Below are 20,478 nucleotides of genomic sequence, written 5' to 3'. Positions count from 1 at the left end.
TCAGTATGCTTATGGAAAGGTAATGTCACTCATGTGACAGTAACAGTCCTTGGGTATTCAAAAAGTCTTGTTTCAGAGAAAAAGCAGACTCTTGCTGTTATGAACATTTAATTCTTGAAGCAAGGTTGGGCTTCTGGGATGGGATGGGTGGCTCCTCTGATAACAGCTATGAGGAGGAGAGAGAACAAATGGAGCAGTATCTGAAGACACCAGTCAAGGAAGCCAATGCTATGGCATGGGATGGCAGCAGGAGTGAAGGAAGTAAGCTCGGGGGGTTTACACGTGGCTCTACCTCCCTTTGCTTTTGTTGCAGCCCATGACCAATCAGTTTGTGGCAATGTGGGCTCTATGGGACAGGGAGCAAAGTTGCAGGTAGAGGCATTGGGCACTGTGACTGAATTTCTGTATATACTAGGCCTCAAGGTTGCATAGTTTAGGTGTAACCATCTCTTATCAATATCACCATATTTTTCAAAATTACCATCTGTATCAATATCTCCATGTCTTTCAAAATTGAGGTTTATATTGTTTCTTTAGTTTTATAGTTATCAGTATCAAAGCTCCTTAGTATAAATGATAGTTCCACTTTACATGCAGTTTTAAGAACAAGGAAGATGACTTGCAAAGAATTTCTAAATCTGAAAAAGGTTCCACAGTAAAATGTTTTACTCAGTTTTGGTTTCTCCAAAGTGTATCTTGCTTTTTTGCTTTTGGCTATTCAAATTTTGATTTCATTATTTCTAGCCTCAAATTCAGAGCGTCTGTTTATTTATTTTTTTGTTAATTAAGATTATGATAGTTTACAACCTTGTTGTGAAATTTCAGTTGTACATTATTATTAGTCATGTTGTGGGTATACCACTTCACCCTTTGTGCCCTACCCCCCCACCCCACCCCCATTTCCCCTGAAACCACCGATCAGTTCTCCATGTCTATATGTTAACTTCCACCTATGAGTGGAATCTTACAGAGTACGTCTTTGTCTGTCTGGCTTATTTCACTTAACATAATACCCTCAAGGTCCATCCATGTTGTTGTGAATGGGATGATTTTGTCCTTTTTATGGCTGAGTAGTATTCCATTGTATATATATATATATATATATATATACACCATATCTTCTTTATCCAGTCATCACTTGCCGGGCACTTAGGTTGGTTCCACGTCTTGGCTATTGTAAAAAATGCTGCGATGAACATAGGGGTGCACAGGACTCTTGGAATTGATGATTTCAGGTTCTTAGGATAGATACCCAGTAGTGGGATGGCTGGGTCATAAGGTGTTTCTATTTTTAACTTTTTGAGAAATCTCCATCCTGTTTTCCATAGTGGCTGCACCAGTTTGCATTCCCACCAACAGTGTATGAGGGTTCCCTTTTCTCAACAACCTCTCCAACATTTGTCACTCTTGATTTTGGATATTTTTGCCATTCTAACAGGTGTAAGGTGATATCTTAGTGTAGTTTTGATTTGCATTTCCCTGATGATTAGTGATGATGAGCATCTTTTCATGTGTCTATTAGCCATCCTTATATCTTCTTTGGAGAAATGTCTGTTCATGTCCCCTGCCCATCTTTTGATCGGGTTGTTTGATTTTTTGTTGTTGAGCTGTGTGAGTTCTTTATATATTATGGAGATTAACCCCTTGTCAGATAAGTAACTTGTAAATATTTTTTCCCAATTAGTGGGCTGTTTTTTTATTTCAATCCTGTTTTCCCTTGCCTTGAAGAAGCTCTTTAGTCTGATGAAGTCCCATTTGTTTATTCTTTCTATTGTTTCCCTCGTCTGAGGAGTTATGGTGTCCGAAAAGATTCTTTTGAAACTGATGTCAAAGAGTGTACTGCCTATATTCTCTTCTAGAAGACTTATTGTTTCAGGCGTAATCTTTAGGTCTTTGATCCATTTTGAGTTTATTTTGGTGAATGGTGAAAAAGAATGGTCAATTTTCATTCTTTTACATGTGGCTGTCCAGTTTTCCCAGAACCATTTGTTGAAGAGACTTTCTTTTCTCCATTGTAGGCCCTCGGCTCCTTTGTCGAAGATTAGCTGTCAATAGATATGTGGTTTTATTTCTGGGCTTTCTATTCTGTTCCATTGATCTGTGCACCTGTTTTTGTACCAGTACCATGCTGTTTTGATTTCTGTAGCTTTGTAGTGTGTTTTGAAGTCAGGGATTGTGATGCCTCCTGCTTTGTTCTTCTTTCTCAGGATTGCTTTAGCAGTTCAGGGTCTTTTGTTGCCCCATATGAATTTTAGGATTCTTTGTTCAATTTCTGTAAAGAATGACATTGGAATTCTGATTGGGATAGTGTTGAATCTGTAGATTGCTTTAGGTAGTATGGACATTTTAACTATGTTTATTCCAATCCATGTGCATGGAATGTCTTTCCATCTCTTTATGTCGTCATTAATTTCTTTCAAGAACGTCTTGTAGTTTTCGTTGTATAGATCTTTCACTTCCTTGGTTAAATTTACCCCAAGGTATTTTATTCTTTTTGTTGTGATCGTGAATGGGATTGAGTTTTTGAGTTCTTTTTCTATTAGTTCATTGTTAGCGTATAGAAGTGCTACTGATTTATGTATGTTGATTTTATACCCTGCAACTTTGCTGTAGCTGTTGATTGTTTCTAATAGTTTTCCTATGGATTCTTGGGGTTTTCTATATATAAGATCATGTCATCTGCAAACAGCGAGACTTTTACTTCTTCATTGCCTATTTGGATTCCTTTTATTTCTTTTTCCTGCCAAATTGCTCTGGCCAACACCTCCAGTACTGTGTTGAATAGGAGTGGTGAAAGTGGGCACCCTTGTCTTGTTCCTGTTCTGAGAGGGATGGCTTTCAGTTTTTGTCCGTTGAGTATGATGTTGGCTGTGGGTTTGTCATATATGGCCTTTATTATGTTGAGGTACTTTCCTTCTATACCCATTTTATTGAGGGTTTTTATCATAAATGGATGTTGGATCTTGTCGAAGGCTTTCTCTGCATCTATTGAGATGATCATGTGGTTTTTGTTTCTCATTTTGTTAATGTAGTATATCACATTGATTGACTTGCTGATGTTGAACCATCCCTGTGTCCCTGGTATAAATCCCACTTGATCATGGTGTATAATCTTTTTGATGTATTGCTGTATTCGGTTTGCCAGAATTTTGTTGAGGATTTTTGTATCTATGTTCATCAGTCATATTGGCCTGTAGTTTTCCTTCTTTGTGTTGTCCTTGTCAGGTTTGGGGATCAGAGTGATGTTGGCTTCATAGAATGTGTTAGGGAGTGCTCCATCTTCCTCAATTTTCTGGAATAGTTTGGGAAGGATAGGTATTAAATCTTCTTTGAATGTTTAGTAGAATTCTCCAGAGAAGCCATCTGGTCCTGGACTCTTATTTTTGGGGAGGTTTTTGATTACTGTTTCTATTTCTTTAGTTGTGATTGGTCTATTCAGATTCTCTATTTCTTCCTGATTCAGTTCGGGTAGGTTGTAAGAGTCTAGGAATTTATCCATTTCTTCTAGGTTGTTCAATTTGTTGGCATATAGTTTTTCATAGTATTCTCTTATGATCCCATGTATTTCTTTGGTATCCGTTGTGATTTCTCCTCTCTCATTTTTAATTTTATTTATTTGAGACTTCTCTTTTTTCTTAGTGAGTCTGGCTAAGGGTTTGTCGATTTTGTTAATTTTTTCAAAGAACCAACTCTTTGTTTTATTGATCCTTTCTACTGTCTTTTGTTTCAATATCGTTTATTTCTGCTCTAATTTTTATTATTTCCCTCCTTCTACTGACTTTGGGCTTTGTTTGTTCTTCCTTTTCTAATTCTATTAGGTGTTGTTTGAGGTTGCTTATGTGAGATTGTTCTTATTTATTGAGGTGAGCCTGTATTGCAATGAATTTCCCTCTTAGGACTGCTTTTGCTGCATCCCAAATGAGTTGGTATGGCGTGTTTTCATTTTCATTTGTCTCCAGATAATATTTGATTTCTTCTTTAATTTCTTCAATAATCCATTGTTTGTTCAGTAGCATGTTGTTTAGTCTCCACATTTTTGCCCCTTTACCAGCTTTATTCTTGTAGTTGATTTCTAGTTTCATAGCATTATGATCCGAAAAGATGCTCAATATTATTTCAACCCTCTTGAACTTATTGATGCTTGCTTTGTTTCCCAAGGTATGGTCTATCCTTGAGAATGTTCCATGCGTGCTTGAGAAGAATGTGTAACCTGCTGTTTTTGGATGAAGTGTTCTATATATATCTATTAAGTTCATCTGGTCTAATTTTTCATTTAATTCTATAATTTCTTTGTTGATTTTGTGTCTGGATGATCTATCCATTGGTGTTAATGGGGTGTTGAGGTCCCCTACTATTATTGTATTGTTGTTGATCTCTTGTTTTAGCTTTGTTAAAAGTTTCTTTACAAATTTTGGTGCTCCTGTGTTGGGTGCATATATATTTATAAGTGTTATGTCATCTTGGTGGAGTGTTCCTTTTATCATTATATACTGCCCCTCTTTGTCTTTCTTTATCTGTTTTGCTTTGAAGTCTACTTTGTCTGATATAAGTATGGCAACACCTGCTTTCTTTTGTTCATTATTACCTTCGAGTATTGTCTTCCATCCCTTTACTCTGAGTCTGTATTTGTCTTTGGGCCTGAGCTGTGTTTCCTGGAGGCAGCATATTGTTGGATCTTGTTCTTTGACCCATCCTGCTACTCTGTGTCTTTTGATTGGAGAGTTCAATCCATTTACATTTAGAGTGATTATTGATACCTGTGGCCCTACTGCTGCCATTTTATCACTTGTCCTCTGGTTCTTTTGCATTTCCTTTGTTTCTCATCCCATGGTTTTTGGATTCCTAATTCAAATAGGTAAATTTCTGTATTGGCTTTCTTCTTATTTGTAATGTGTGTCTTTATTCTTGTTATTTGTTTAGCGGTTACCAGGTGGTTTGTATAAAACATCTCATAGATGAGATGGTCCATTTTCTGAAAGCCTCTTATTTCCTTGAATTAAAACGTTCTATCCCTTTTCTCTTCCCCTTCTAGGTTGTTATTGTCAGATTTTTTTTATCTCTTCTTTCTTGTGTTGTGACGTTGTGGTTAAAATGATAGGATTATGTTTATTCTTGGTGTTTCCCTTCCTTTTATCTTTAATGTTTTATTTAACTTTTGCTAACCTGTTCTGATGGAGAGCTTCTACTTTCTGTTATTGTCCTTCTACTTATCTCCTTTGCTCTTGGTTTTGTAACCCCTTTCGTTTTTTTGATTTTTCAAGTATGAGGGTTTTCCTGAGCATTTCTTGAAGAGGAGGTCTTGTGACAATGAACTCCCTTAACTTTTGTTTATCTGGGAAAGTTTTTATTTCTACATCATATTTGAAGGATATTTTCGCTGGGTAGAGTATTCTTGGCTGCAGGTTTTTGTCTTTCAGAGTTTTGAATATATCATTCCACTCTCTTCTAGCCTGTAAGGTATCTGCTGAGAAATCTGCTGATAGCCTTATGGGGGTTCCTTTGTAGGTTATTTTCTTCTGCCTGGCTGCCCTTAGTATTTTCTCTTTGTTGTTGACTTTTGCTAGCTTCACTACTATATGCCTTGGGGTTGGTCTTCTTACATTGATAAAGTTTGGAGATTATTGGCTTCTGTCACATGAAGTTCCATCTCTCTCCCCAGGTTTGGAAAGTTCTCAGGCATTATTTCTTTGAACAGGCTTTCTGCCCCCTTCTCCTCTTCTCCCTCTGGTATGCCTATAATCCTTATGTTGCATCTCCTAATTGAGTCGGATAATTCTCGGAGAGTTTCTTCATGTCTTTTTAGTCTTAGTTCTCTTTCCTCCTCTGCCTGCGGCATTCATATATTCCTGTCCTCCAAATTGCTAATTCTGTCCTCCATATTATCGACCCTACTGTTCAGAGAGTCCAGATTTTTCTTAATCTCCTCCATTGTATTCTTCATTTCCAGTATTTCTGATTGATTCTTGTTTATAGTATCAAGCTCTTTTGTGACGTACCTCCTGAACTCGTTGAGTTGTGTATCTGTATTCTCTTTTAACTCGTTTGAGTTTTTTAATAATGGCTGTTTTGAAGTCATCGCCATTTAGGTTATAGATTCCATTGTCTTTGGGATTGTTTTCTGGGTATTTGTCATTTTCCTTCTGTTCTGGAGATTTAATATATTTTTTCATACTGCTTGATGGCGTAGATTTGTGCCTCCGCATAGAGATATAGTTTAGTTACTGCTTCCACTTGTTTCTACTGGTGTGGGGGCGGGGAGAAGCTGTTTAGACTGCGCCAACCAGGAACCCTGTCAGCTGTTGCTAACTGGACCTGGGCCTCTCCTCGTCATAGTGGTCTTGTGGGGTCCCTCGTCAGCTGTGGGGGCAGTCGCAACGGGGCTTCAGGCTGCTGGTGCCTACTGTTGCAGACCACCTAGACGTGCTCCCTCCTTAGGGTCTGCAGCGATGATATGGGCTTTCCCAGCAGCCTGGAGCAGGATTACCTATATTTGCAGCTCTGTCACTGTCGGAGCCCACAAAATCTCACTTGTCCACTATAGGTCACAGCAGAGCTATGGGTATCTTCTGCAGTCTGTTGTTAGCTCACGTAGCTATGCTACTTTTGCCTCAGGGCCTTCCAGCCTTGTGATTGCCGGGTGGGGCCTTTCCACTAGTGCTGTGCAGAGGCTTTCGCTGAGGCTGCTCTGAGACTGTAGAGTTTCCCCCTGGGCCACAGAGCTGGGCCGCTGGAACTCCACCCAGCCGCAGTCCTCTTCCCCAGGATCTCCGGGAGCCCCTTGCCCTGTCTGGGGGACAGCCAGAGTCCGTGAGTTGGGTGGCGGCTGGCTGGCTGCTGCCCTGCCTGGGATTCTCCTCTTCCGGAGCCTCCCGGCGTTCTGAATGCTGGGTGGGGCCACTCCACTAATGGCGAGTAGAGGCTTTCCCTGCTGCCGGTGCAGGACCCTGGAGTTTCCCCCTGGGCTTAGACGTAATCATGGGTGGTTTAGGTAGGGCTGTAGTCACCTGTTTCCACCGTCGCTCCTCCGCTGTGCACACACTCCTTCCCTTGGTGCCTGGAGACGCTATGGGGGAGTCTGCTGGAAGAAAGCTGCTTGCAGGTACTAGAGTGTTCGTGGGTCAGGGGTCGGAGAGTTTTCACCTATCTCCACCTCCTCCCAGACGGAATTCCGTCTGCCTTCTGATGTATAGCAGCATAGGTCTCTCAGGCATCCTGAGATGCTACATGGATATACTTTGTTAACCGATGAATGTCCAATTAGTTGTAGATTCGAACGGGGAGAGACAAAGAAGACTACTCTCTCCGCCGTCTTGGTGACGTCATCTCCAGAACATCTATTTTTATATTAATTTCTGCCCTTGTTATCATATGGTTACATATATAGCATTGTCTATTTGAGGAGAAGGAAAACATCGATCTATCTACTTAAGGAGGTAGGAATTTTATGTATACACAAATACTCACATGAAATAGGAACTATATGACTGGGACCATATTTATTTCTTCTGGATTTCCTAAATTGCCTAGACTCGTAAAAAGGGCACACTCGGTATTAAGTAAATAATGGATGGAAAATCTGGAGAACAGTAAGCAACCATATCTCTATTAAGTCTTTTTAGATCAAAAGCAAAATATGTATTAATTTGTATATCTTATCCATTTTAGTCCCCGTTTAAATCAGCCATGTGTAAGCTAAACCAGCACATGTGTGACAATAACTGGAAATAGGGAGTTGCTGTTCATTTCTAAGTGTATTTCCTTTTCCCTGGTAATTGTGTGTGCTGAACTGCCTTCACAGTTCAGAGAAGGCAAGCACTATCTTTCAATAATAAAGCATCTTCATGTGTCAACAAGAAAGTATTTTTAAGAAGTACTATTTGAAAATATTAAATAAGATTAAATCCCCAGGCATGGAAAGTTTTACCAGAGTGTTTTTGTCTATACTTGTCAATGTTTTATCCTTATAACTATGCCTCCACATCTAGTTTTTAAAAAACCCAAGGCTCCTCTGTCAGAGAGCACCCATTGACTATCTGGTGAAATATCATCTAGGAATTCACAAGATTGTCTTTTGGGCCTTTTTAATAAATAAATAAATAAATAAAACACATGCACTTTGACTCAGGGGAATGAATTTAATAGCCTTTTTTGTTAGAGGAGAGAAAGCAAGGTGGCATATTACAAAAAGTATACACTTAGGAGGTAAAACTCACTTAGCCAAATGGGTAATTTTGGCTCAGTTACTTAACCTCACAGAGCCTAAATTTCCTCATGTATGAAGTGGGGAAACAATACCTACCTCATAGGACACTTGGGGGATTACATGTGATAATGGATATTGAAGTGCCCAGTGTCTAATGGGTAGACAGTAACTATTGGCATCTATCTTCTTTCTTTCTTCAATTCCTCCTGTTCCAGGTTTCCAGGCCTCCTCTTGATTTTATTTCCTGCCTTCTGATTGTTTCCCATTAATTTCTTTTGCATTTCCACAATTCAGTAATTTCTCATCACCTGGACATTTTTCTTGTCTGAATGTTGTCAGTTCTATCTGAAGATAAGCTGAAGAACCAGATAAGTTTTGTGTTAGGTATTCACGTAAAAATTTTGTTGAAGATGATTAGCATATCCTTCTATATATTTCAAAGTGTGCTTTCTTCAAAAAGATTTTTACTCACTTTGTGACCACTGTGAACACATGGTTATAATGCTAATATATAGTTTTAACCTTATCATTTAAACAAATCTATTTTCTATTTGAAATAGTTTAATTAATACTGAATAGAATTTCAGCATATATGGTGTATATATGTTATATGATTGTTCTTTGGAGGAGAGATAATAAATACATGTAATGTATAATGTAAGCCAGCCTTGGTGGTCTAATGGCTGAGATTAGGTGCTCTCACTGCTGAGGTCTGGGTTTGTTTCCTGGTCAGGGAACCACACTACCCATCTGTTGGTTGTCAAACAGTGGTGGCTGCATGTTGCTGTGATGCTGAAAGCTATGCCACTAGTATTTCAAATACCAGCAGGGTCATGCATGGGGGACAGGTTTCAGTGGGGCCTCCAGACTAAGACACACTAGGAAGAAGGACCTAGCTACACACTTTTGAAAAAATTGGCCATGAAAACCCTATTAAGAGCGGTGGAGCATTGTCTCGTAGAGTGCTGGAAGGTGAGAGGATGGCGCAAAAAGACTGGACAGGGTTCTGCTCTGCTGTGCACAGTGTCACTAAGAATTGGAATTGACTCGACAGAACTAGCAACAAATATATAATGTATATAGTTTAATTTTGATGTCTAATATATTTGAATGATTACTCTTTCCTCTTTAGTTAAATTAGTTTAAAAAGCATTTTGTTCTAGGAGCTGGGGATATGGAAGTAAACAAAACTGAGTCTTTGCCTTTGAAAAGCTTGCTTTCATGATGAAGTGTATTCAGAAATTGATAAACAATAATGTACACCCAAAATTACACAATGCTATAAACCATTATAATCCCAATGAAATTACTTGAAAAGAAATTTAAAAAATAAAAAAAGCTTGCTTTCTAAAGTGAAAAAATGTTTTTATATGTAAAATTTTTTATAATGCATTTTTCTTACTTTGCTTATACATATGTGTATACCATGCATCAAAGAGTTTTTATTGTAATAGAATATTTCAGGGGAATATTTGAAGCTATAACTCAAATACTTGTTTCCCAGGATTTATTAATTTCAAGTGTGAAATTTTCAAATGCCAAAGTTCTTAGATTAGATACTGATTTTATTACATTTGCCATGTTCTGAGAAGTTACTATTTTATTTGTTATAAGTTAATTATTGTGTATAGAATATACTCATTTTGGAGGTATAACATTGGCTTACAGATTGAAAAAATTTTTCATTCATTTAGTAAATATTTTTTTGAGGACCTTCTATGACTCCTAGGTTTTGTTTTAAAGCAATCTGGCACAAGAATTTAAACTTAGGTCCAGAGCCCAATCTATTTCCTTTTCTTCATGCCATGTATTCAGAGGTGGGGACCAGACCTGTGGAGATAAACAGATTTGTCAACAGAATGGGGATTTATTTGGATTTAGTAACAAGGAAGAGCTGATTAGTGACCTAAGAAAGAATTTCGTTAAAATATGTTTGGGAGAAGAAAAGCTTATTACAGGGGGCTAAGGAAACATGGAATAAAGAAATTGAAGAATCAAGTATAGATGGTGATTCTTGGTATTTTGGTAGTGAGTAGAAGGATTAATGCAAGGGTTTGAAAGTATGCCAGAAACTAGGGGAGGTAACTTCAAAATGAGGGCTATTTGAGGCTTGTAAGAGAGACCAAGGAGCTGCGGATCAAGTGATTAAGTACCATGAAGAGAGAGGAGATCACTGAAACTGTAATGTCCCAGAAGAACCAAAAAAGATAGTTATTAGGACATAAGTAAAAGAGGATTAGACTTAGAAGAGTAGAGAGAAAAGTTCATTTGTTACAAAAGGAAGAGATGAGAATGAATGAAAATAAAAGTATTTTAAGATGGAGAAATGGGATGGTTATGGTCACTCCCAAAAGATAGCCTTTAATCTTCTTATAACATAGAAGGTAGGGTCATTTGCTGAATGAATAGAGTGAGAGGGAGATGGGAACTTAAGCAGGGGAAAATGTTCTGCCATGGAGGCATACTTTGGAAATCAGTGAGTTGCAGTAATGACACCCCAGTTGAGGTTAGTGTAGATTTTATAGCGATCAGTAATAGCCTAGGGGGCCAACTCCGTGGCCGGGTGGTTAAGTTCGCGTGCTCCGCTGTGGCCGCCCAGGGTTTCACCAGTTCGAATCCTGGGCGCAGACATGGCACCGCTCATCAAGCTGTGCTGAGGCGGCATCCCACATGCCACAACTAGACGGACCCACAACTAAAAATACACAACTATGTACCGGGGGGGCTTTGGGGAGAAAAAGGAAAAACAAATAAATAAAATCTTTAAAAAAATTTAAAAAGTTAAAAAAAAATAGCGTAATGTTCTATAGCAGGAGTTGGCAAACTACAACCTGAGGGCCACATCCAGCCCATGTAGCCTGGGAGCTAAGAATGGTTTTCATATTCATAAAGAGTTTTAAAAAACACAAAGACGAATGTGTGACAGAGACCATGTGTGGCCTTCAAAGCTTAAAATTTTTCTTCTCTGGCCCCTTACAGAAAAAAATTGCTGACCCTTGTTCTATGGCTCAGGACCAGAGAAAGCAAATGATAGTGTACTCACAGGTGGGAGCTTATATGCTGGACATGATCAAAGATCAAGAGGTGATATAGTAAGGGATACTAGTTAGAGAAGTGTTGAAGGTGGACAGTTGGGTGCAGGTTGATAGGAGTAAAGCCAGAAGAAGGCTAATAAATTGGATGAAAATGGAGAAGGCTTGTGGATAGATCTCATAATAAGAATGAAAAGCATAGTTAGTTGGTATGAAGCAAGGAAGTGGAGATAGAGAAAGGGGGCACAGTTGGTTATCTTGGAGATAGAAGAATTTCAGAAATTGCTAAGTATAACTATTTTAGAGAGGAGCTGAAGATGAGGTCAGGATGATGAAGCATCAGAAGTATGATAGTTAAATTTCTGAAGATGATGACAGGGAGACTGTGTAAGAAGAAATAATGTGAATTAGGTTACTGGAGTTATTGAAGAAAGTGGAAGTGAGTGTGGAGTATGAGATAGATGATGATAAAGAGATAGGAAGAGACTGGTGTAAGTAGGTGAATTATTATAAATAAGGGGGGAAAGTGATGGTGGCAATTCAGTGGTCTTCCATTTGCCCTGGCAGCTGAGAGAAGGCTGTTCCCTCCTCTTGGGTTGGTAAGTGATAGAAGGTAGATGAAAAGGCTTCGGGGAAGATGTGGTATTTTCCATCAAAGGTCAGATTTCTACCTAGTCTTTGAGTATAGGGGGAGTGAAGCAGTAGATTGGTTTCAAGTTGTAAAATGAAGTCCTCAAAGTAAAAGCTGATTTTTGCATAGATGTATAAATGTTTTCCTTATACAGCTCTTCCTGTAAGGACTTTTTGTTTGACATTAGTACTTCTTACTGTGCGAATTTCACTATTTTATAATAATAAAACTATTAAGGGATTAATACTAAAAATCTCTCTTTTTTTACTTAACTGTGACAGGTAAACCTTCATTTGAAATATTAATACTGTCTAGATTGGGCTACCAAGTAACTAGTAAATACAAATCACTTAGGCGTGATAGTGGTCCTTCCATGACAACATTATTGTAGAGTCTATATTGTAGTATATGAACCTTTATTATTAGACATACATATAGGAACTTAATATGCTTTAGCCGTTAAAGATCAAGTGCAGCATAGGGAGGCCGGCCCTGTGGCCAAGTGGTTAAGTTTGCAGGCTCCACTTCAGCGCCAAGGGTTTCTCTGGTTCGGATCCTGGGCGCGCACGTGGCACAGCTCATCAGGCCATGCTGAGGCAGTGTCCCACATAGCATGACCAGAAGGACTTACAGCTAGAATATACAAGTATGTACTGGGGGGCGGGGCTTTGGGGAGAAGAAGAAGAAAAAAAAGAAGATTGGCAACAGCTGTTAGCTCAGGTGCCAATCTTAAAAAAAAAATTCTTAAAAAAGCACAACTTGAAAATATTTAAAAAAAAAAACAAAAATCAAGTGCAGCGGATTTCACTGGCCTCTGAAAAATGAAGCAGGAGCCGTCAGTATCTGCTTTGCTATGTTTTCCTATATTAATGGTCAAAATGATTCCTGCATATGGCACAATTAGTATTTTCTGAAGGAAAAACTGTTTTCTGTGCTAAGGACTAAACATGTGAGAAGCAGACAAAAGGTAAATTGCTAGAAATTTTCACTATGCTAAGTGTGAAGTTACTGGTTCCTCATTAAAAAAAAAGCCTCTCTATTTTTTCTGGAGAATTACACTATTTCCCGATAATCTGAAATCTTAAATACCTAAAACTTCATTTTAAATGCTGCCTTTATTGTAAGTGGTTTTCAATGAGTAGGCTTTGGAATGTTTTTAAAGATTGAGTTAAATTTCTTTTGAGTCATAAGACAATACCTTAATTATGTGATTTACTTAATTTTATTTTTGTTGTTTTTTTTTTTCTCAGTTCCCATTACAAAGAATATAGCAAAACCAAAAACACAGCCTTCCCCTTCTGAAGCAGCCCAGAGTTCAATGCAGTCTCCACAGAAAACTGCTGTAATCTTACCAACACAGCAGATCAAGAAATCAGGTCGTACTAAACCACCTGGACATACTTCAGTCCCCAAGAAGGGAAGTTCTGTTAAAAATCTCACACCAAGGAAAAAAGGCCCAAATTCAGGAAGAAAGGTTAGTTGTATCTCCTACTGATTTGTATTATAGGTCTCTGTAGTGCCTTATTATTTATAACATACAGCTTAGGATTTACTAAGAGTATGATGAGGCCTTTTAGGAATGTACTAAGAAGAGTATATTAGGCTCTTTAAAGCCTACATAGCCATCGAAATTGGTATTTCTTTTCTTGGGTAAACTTAAAACTCTGAATAGTGTTTAGCGTCGTCAGAACCACATTGGAAGTAGTACTGTGTGGGTGTATTTATGTTCAGGCCAGTTTATTTAAAACTCAGTAGACTTTAAAAATCAATGCGAAATGAATTTTTCTGTACATAAATTATACCTCAATAAACTTGGGAGAAAGGGGAATCAGTGTGAAAATTCAGTGATGCTAGAGTCACATCCTACCTAACTGACTTCCCCAAAGAAAACAACTCTAAAACCTGGAAACTATAGAAAAAGTAGCTACCTGAAGACACTGGAGAGTGAATGGAAGCAGGCAGACTCTGGTGGTGGGGAGTGCACCAGGAGGGAGGGGTGTTATACAAAATTCTATATCTGGCAAAAATACTCCTCAAGAATGAAGGTGAACATTTTCAGATAAAAGCATACTAAGAGAATTCGTCACTGGCAGACAAGCACTATAAGAAATGCTGAAGGAAGTTTATCTCTGGGTAAATGCAAGTGACTTTTTTTTTTTGCCTTTTTCCTCTTAATTTCTTTATAATAATGTGACTATTTAAAGCAATAATTATAGTCTTGGGGAGTTTATAACATATGTAGATGTAATACCTAAAACAGTTATAAAGGCTTGGGTGGGGATATGGATTTGTATCATTGCAAGGGTTCAACATTTTATGTTAAGTAGTACAATATTAACTTTATGTGGATTGTACATTGTAATCCCCAGGGCATAACGTAAAAACACAACTGCAAGGAAGTATAGCTAAAAAGCCAGTAGGAAAATTAAAATGGAATTCTAAGGGATATTCAGGTAGTCCAAAAAATAGACAGGAAAGGAGGAAGAGAAGAACAAAATACAGAGGAGACAAACAGAAAGTAAATAATAAAATGGTAGACCCAGGCCCAAACATATTAATAATTACTTTAAAAGTTAGTGGACTAAACTCTCCAATTACAAGACAGATTATTAAAATGGATTTTTAAAAAGACTCAAATATATCCTGTCTACAAGAGATACGCTCTACATTTAAAGACACAGAGTCTTCCTAGATCTATTAGAACTGAATTAAATTTCAGCAGTATTACTTTAAACATTTCTGCGTTCAGCCATCTGATATCAATATATGAAACACTTCTGTTTTGTTTCAACTAATGTTTGCAATATGGAGCAAAATGACAGTACCCTTTGATTTAAAAATACTTATATTAATACTGATATTTTTATTAAAAAGCATTCAAAATTTATAAAATAAAAATCAAAAGTCAATAAAACTGAATATATTTCAAATATAAAATCATAAACATTGAAAAAATAAAATATGCACATTATTCTAATGTGAATCGTTAGCAGATGGAATTTGACTACTGAAAAAAGTCTTTGTGATAAGTTGGTATAATGGTGAAGATATAAGATAACTCCAAAAAGTTTCTCTTGATTCTTTTATTTTCAAATAATTCCAATGCTAACTTGACAATTTTGAAGAGATTGTTTTGAAAATGATGTTTATATGGTGGTAAGGAGGGGCAAGGGGCAGATACTGTAATTTTTTTGTAAGAAACTATTTTTTGTTTCAAAGGAAGCATTTTAATTCACCTTTATCTTCTCCAGCTTCCTTATTTCATCATGAAAAGATGAAGATTCTCATGCAGTTACCTATATCCCTGTTTCAATACTGCCATGTCATAGTTTAGTTATTGAGAAAGTCTTTGAAGTAGAGTAAGAATTATTCTTGCAATAGACTCTTTCTTCTGTCAACTATTTTCTTCCTCCCCTTAAGGATTCTAGAGGTATAGGAGCACATTTTCCAAATAAATGTACCTTTATTCAATTTACAATGTTAATGCAAACATACTATCTTGGTATGTCTTAAGTCAAAGGATTTGGATTTCAGATTTTTTAACTACTGAAAGAATGAGAACATATCAACACAGTGTTTGTAATTCAGTACTTTAAAAAAATATGATTTACTAGAATACTATGAACTCAAATAACAGTCATTAATTTAAACTAATAAAGAAAAACCCAACAATGTTGAATGTTATCTTATTTTTTCTTCCTTTGTCCCTGCCTTTTAAATATCCTCTGTTATTACCTTTTCTAGGCGCAAGAGCCCCTTCTCTGATATTTGCGAGCTGTGTTTGCACGTTACTCCAAGAAAACCCCAAGAGTTGACCTAAAATAAACAAAATATTAGTGATGGTTAACAATGTCCAGAAGACATTTGGTTCTTATATACAATAAGCATAATTTTGTATGGACTTTAGCAAGCTACTTGTAATTTGGTCAAAAATATCATATGTAATGTGGAGAAATGCTGGTTAGATACAGTAAAAACCGGATGAGTGACTGCTTTCTAAAGACCAACTCTGTCCTCTGCCTTTTTGAGGTTGCCTACCCCAATTTGATGTGTTGCTCGATTAGGTTTACAGACTTTTCTTTAGCGATGTGAAAACACTTGTCTTACAGGGAACCTCAAAAAAATAAAACAAGTTTTATGGAGTGAACTATTTTGGCTAAGGTGTGACCAATTGGAGCAGGGCTAGTGCTGGGAATCCCAGCCTCTTGGTCTCTTCCTCTCCCACTTGTCCCCTCATGGGCCCCTCTGAGGAGCACAGTTTGGAAAGTACTGTAGTTCATGACAGACACAGGGTTTCCACTCCTGAGGATTTCTGACAACTGATCATTTGTGAACCAGTGATGCCAATAATTTTCTGACCTCCTCATCTAGGAATTTTTTTAAAGGGTAATGTGTACTTGTGTTCTTTTTTTTTAACAGGAAAAATGTTTTCCTGTGGTGTGTTCCACATCTTCAGCTTCTATAAGTTTTTTGACCAGAAACCGTGGCCTTTCATATAAGGATACCACTCCTGGGACATCTAAAATAGTGATGTCTACAGGTAAATTAGTACTTTTAAAAGAGTATAAAATTACTAATCTTTTATTCTGTATTATTTTCAGTGACTTTGAAGTCCTGAAAATAAAATAAGAGAAAAAAGATCGTTATAAACATTTAGTATTTTTTATATTAAAGTATTTTGAAATTCTGGTTGTTCATTTTGATGTTAAGGAAAAATAGTCTGTTTAAATACATGAATCACTTGAAAATTCAGTACCCTTAAAGTATTTTATTCATCTTAGTAAGATTTATAAAATTTACATTATTGTCAAATCTATTCATGTTTTCCTTTTATCTCATTTTACAGTTTGTCTCTTTGTCATGTATATATTTTTAGAGCTACCTCAAACCTTTTTTTAATGCCTTTTTAAAGCCTTGACAAATTCTTGCCTCTCAAGGGGCATGATAACTTTAAATTGTTCTCTGCTATGTGAAGAGTATGAAATGACACAGACCCAGACTAATCAATCCATTTTGTCATCTCCTGCACATTTCCTCATTCCTTTTCTATTTTTTAAACAATGTTCTATTACTTCCTCTTCTAGATCCTTAGTTATCTCCCTTATACTCTTCTGTTTCCTGGACTTCTTCCCCTAGTTGTTCTTCCCCGACTAAAAAGAAATTTTAATTTAGTTTTTTGAAATAGAAATCACTTTAAATGATTACTGTAACATACCTCATTTTGTCAGTTTATTATTTCTGATTTTTAGTCCATTAGCAGGAGAAACTAGCTAAATGAATATAAGGCTAAGGAGGTATAACATTGAAATCCTTGTTTAGCTTCATTTGTGTTCAGTACAACTTTGTCCATGCTGTCAGCACCATAGGGTTAAGTTTTTAATAGCCGTTTCATTTCTGTGACAGAGTCCACCCTTCCTCTGGCTCTTACCACAAAGTTGAATATCATATATTTTAACATAATGAAAGTGAGAATAGTGAGTTTTTATTGTCCTAAATATAGATTGTGAATATATGAAAATTTTCCAATATAAATTAAATAATGGATAAAAATAATGTATTTGTTGATTTGGGGGGCAGTATATTTTATGTTTGGTAATAATGTACCCTCATATGTTACATTGTATGTTGATTTGTATTTGTTGATTCTCAATGAAGAAGTCTTATGGAAACTTGACATTTGTGTGATTATAGATGATTTTCTTCTAAGTCATATGCTCTTATACTAAGGAAAGTGTTGATTTTTAAATTTTCAGGGAACCTTGGCATGTATATAAAGAACATTTTTATTTTCTTAAAATTATTGGAAAAATTTCTCTAGATTGTGAGAACTTACTGTGACATATATCTTAAATTATTTGGTTACCTTAGAAAATATAGTGAAGGTGCAATATTGGTGATTTAAAATAAATTCAATCCATAAAGGAGTGTAGTAGCATGACCAGTTTTGAAAGAAAGTTCTTATACTATTTATATAGTTAAAAAGCAAGAATATTTACTTATCTTTATATCATTTTGTCTAATGTGGGAATGTGGGAAAGAATTGTTTTGTGATGCTACTAAAACTTCTATAGTTTTATTATAGTCAGTTTGGGCAAAATTCTAGAAAACTGAATAAGCATTTGTATTATTTCTTTCCAGGTTTAATATCTTTACACAAATGTGAAAATATATTTACATACCTATTTTTAGGTAGCAGAAATGATTATTGGTATTAACTATATTTAGATTCTCTTTGAGTGAAGTGTGGGTAGTGGGATATAATAATTGATTGTGTAATGTTTGTGTTTCTTTTAACCGATCTCATTGTTTGTTATATCTGTGTACACATTTTTCTTCAAGTGTGTGTCTATGTAAACAAACATGGAAACTCTGGCCCTCACCTGGATCAAAAGAAAATCCAGCAGCTGCCTGACCACTTTGGCCCGGGCCCTGTGAATGTGGTGCTCCGGCGGACCGTGCAGGCCTGTGTGGATTGTGCCTTTCAAAGTAAGACTGTTTTTGGATTCCTTAAGCCAGATCATCGTGGAGGAGAAGTGATAACTGGTATGCTCATCTAATCCTTTATTCAGCTTTCTTTCCAAATTTGATTTTAGGTTTTGAGAACTCGGCAAGGATTTTATATAATACAGATTATTTTGTAATATTTAATCCTTTATTATATTAAAAGATTTATAATATTGCTATAATAGAATATTTTTAATTATTATGTATTTATAGACTTTTATCCCTGGTTTGGAAAGTTTAACTTAGTTTCAAAATAGATAAATAATGTCAGAGTAATACTGTAAATTGAGGTAAAATGTACAGCTCTTTCCTTTTACATGCTCTATTAAGCTTACTATAGACAAAGTACCTTGGTTGATAATATATTTTAATTTTTTTAGAAAACAGACTGATGCTCTAAATAAAAGTATGACTCAAGAAGTGATTAAGAGATAAGATACAGCTGGCTTTCATGATTATATGATCAGATACTACAACATTTGTACCCATGAAATGTTTGGAATAGCAGGAAGTGTTACTGATCAGTGGGTTTCTGTTGTTGTTGTTGTTTACTTTATGAATATTTTTAAATGAGAATGCTTTTATCAGTACAAGCTATTGTGTTTGAATGAGAGGAATTTTTATAATTTAAGATTGTTTCTTTATAAATTACAAAAACCGCAAATCAGACTTATGATACATTTCCTAAATTGATGGCTTTTTTGTTGATGTTGTAGTTCCCATCTTTCTATGATGTGACTTTGGCATCTTTTTCTCCCCCAATAGCCTCCTTTGATGGGGAAACTCATTCCATCCAGCTCCCTCCAGTGAACAGTGCATCATTTGCTCTTCGCTTTCTGGAGACCTTGTGCCACAGCCTGCAGTGTGAGAATCTTTTGAGTAGCCAGCCTTTTAGCTCTTACAGAGGTAATACTAGTACTCCTGCAGAGGGTGATAAAAATAAATCAGGTGAGAGAAAATATAAAATTCTATACCATGCTTCTATTTTATATTACATTTTATAATTAACTTGAGAATCTTGTGTAATTCAGTTTTTCCTTGTGTCTTCCTCAAAGTAAACTTATTAGCCCCAGTGAACTAATTAGACATGTATAATATATAGTTTTTGTGCATTTAAAGTGGGAAAGTAATTTCTTGTTGTATTCATAATGATCTTGAGGGTCAAAACCTGAAAGATATCTCATTGTGGTTTGATTTGCATTTCCCTAATAGCTGATGTTGTTGAGCATCTTTTCATGTGCTTATTGGTTATTTGTATATCCTCTTTGGAGGAATGTCTGTTCAAATCCTTTGCCCATTTTTAACCAGATTCTTTATCCTTTGATTATATAGAAATATATATTTATTATACACATATGTATTTGTATTTGTTATATATAAAGAGTTCTTTATACATTCTAGATACAAGTTCTACATCAGATATATGCTTTGCATATATTTCCCCAGTTCTGTAGTTTGTCTTTTTACTTTCTTGATCGTGTTCTTTGAAGCACAAAAATTTTTAATTTTGATGGAATTCAATTTATCTGTTTTTTCTTTTATTTCTTGTACTTTTGGTGTCATATCTAAGAAAACATTGCTTAATACAAATTCACAAAGATTTACTCCTATGTTTTCTCCTAAGAATTTTATAGTTTCAGCTATTATATTTAGGTCGTTGATCTATTTTGAATTAATTTTTCTGTATGTTGTGAGGTAGGGGTCCAATTTCATTCTTTCACATGTGGATATCTAGTTGTCCCAGCACCATTTGTTGAAAAGACTGCTCTTTTCCTATTGACTTGTCTTGGTACCCTTGTCAAAAATCAGTTGACTATGAATATATGGGTTTATTTCTGGACTTTTCAATTCTATTTCATTGATCTATATGTCTATCTTCATGGCAGTACCACACTATCTTGAGTCCCGTAGCTTTTTGTAGTAAGTTTTGAAGTTGGGAAGTATGAGTTTTCCAACTTTGTTCTCCTTTTTCAAGATTGTTTTGGCTATTCTGGTTCCCCTGCATTTGCACATAAACTTTTAGGATCAGTTCGTCAGTTTCTGCAAAGAAGCCAGCTGAGATTTTAATAGGGATTGTGTTGAATCTGTCGATCAGTTTGGGGATTTAT

At 36.2% G+C, this 20,478-nt stretch overlaps 1 protein-coding gene across 2 annotated transcripts in view; it reads left to right on the top strand.

Annotated features, from left to right (window-relative positions):
- The window catches only part of SCML2 (Scm polycomb group protein like 2), a 92,409-nt gene that overhangs the window by 60,712 nt on the left and 11,219 nt on the right, over positions 1-20,478 (top strand). For both annotated transcript variants that reach the window (XM_070606711.1, XM_070606712.1), the window contains exons 8-11: positions 13,117-13,340; positions 16,286-16,406; positions 18,206-18,409; positions 19,136-19,318. In XM_070606711.1, the coding sequence (XP_070462812.1) occupies positions 13,117-13,340; positions 16,286-16,406; positions 18,206-18,409; positions 19,136-19,318 (732 nt within the window). The remainder of the gene's footprint in view (positions 1-13,116; positions 13,341-16,285; positions 16,407-18,205; positions 18,410-19,135; positions 19,319-20,478) is intronic.

The sequence above is a fragment of the Equus przewalskii genome, chromosome X (assembly GCF_037783145.1).
Source record: "Equus przewalskii isolate Varuska chromosome X, EquPr2, whole genome shotgun sequence".
Classification (NCBI taxonomy): Eukaryota; Metazoa; Chordata; class Mammalia; order Perissodactyla; family Equidae; genus Equus; species Equus przewalskii.
This window is presented reverse-complemented; position numbering and strand designations above follow the sequence as displayed.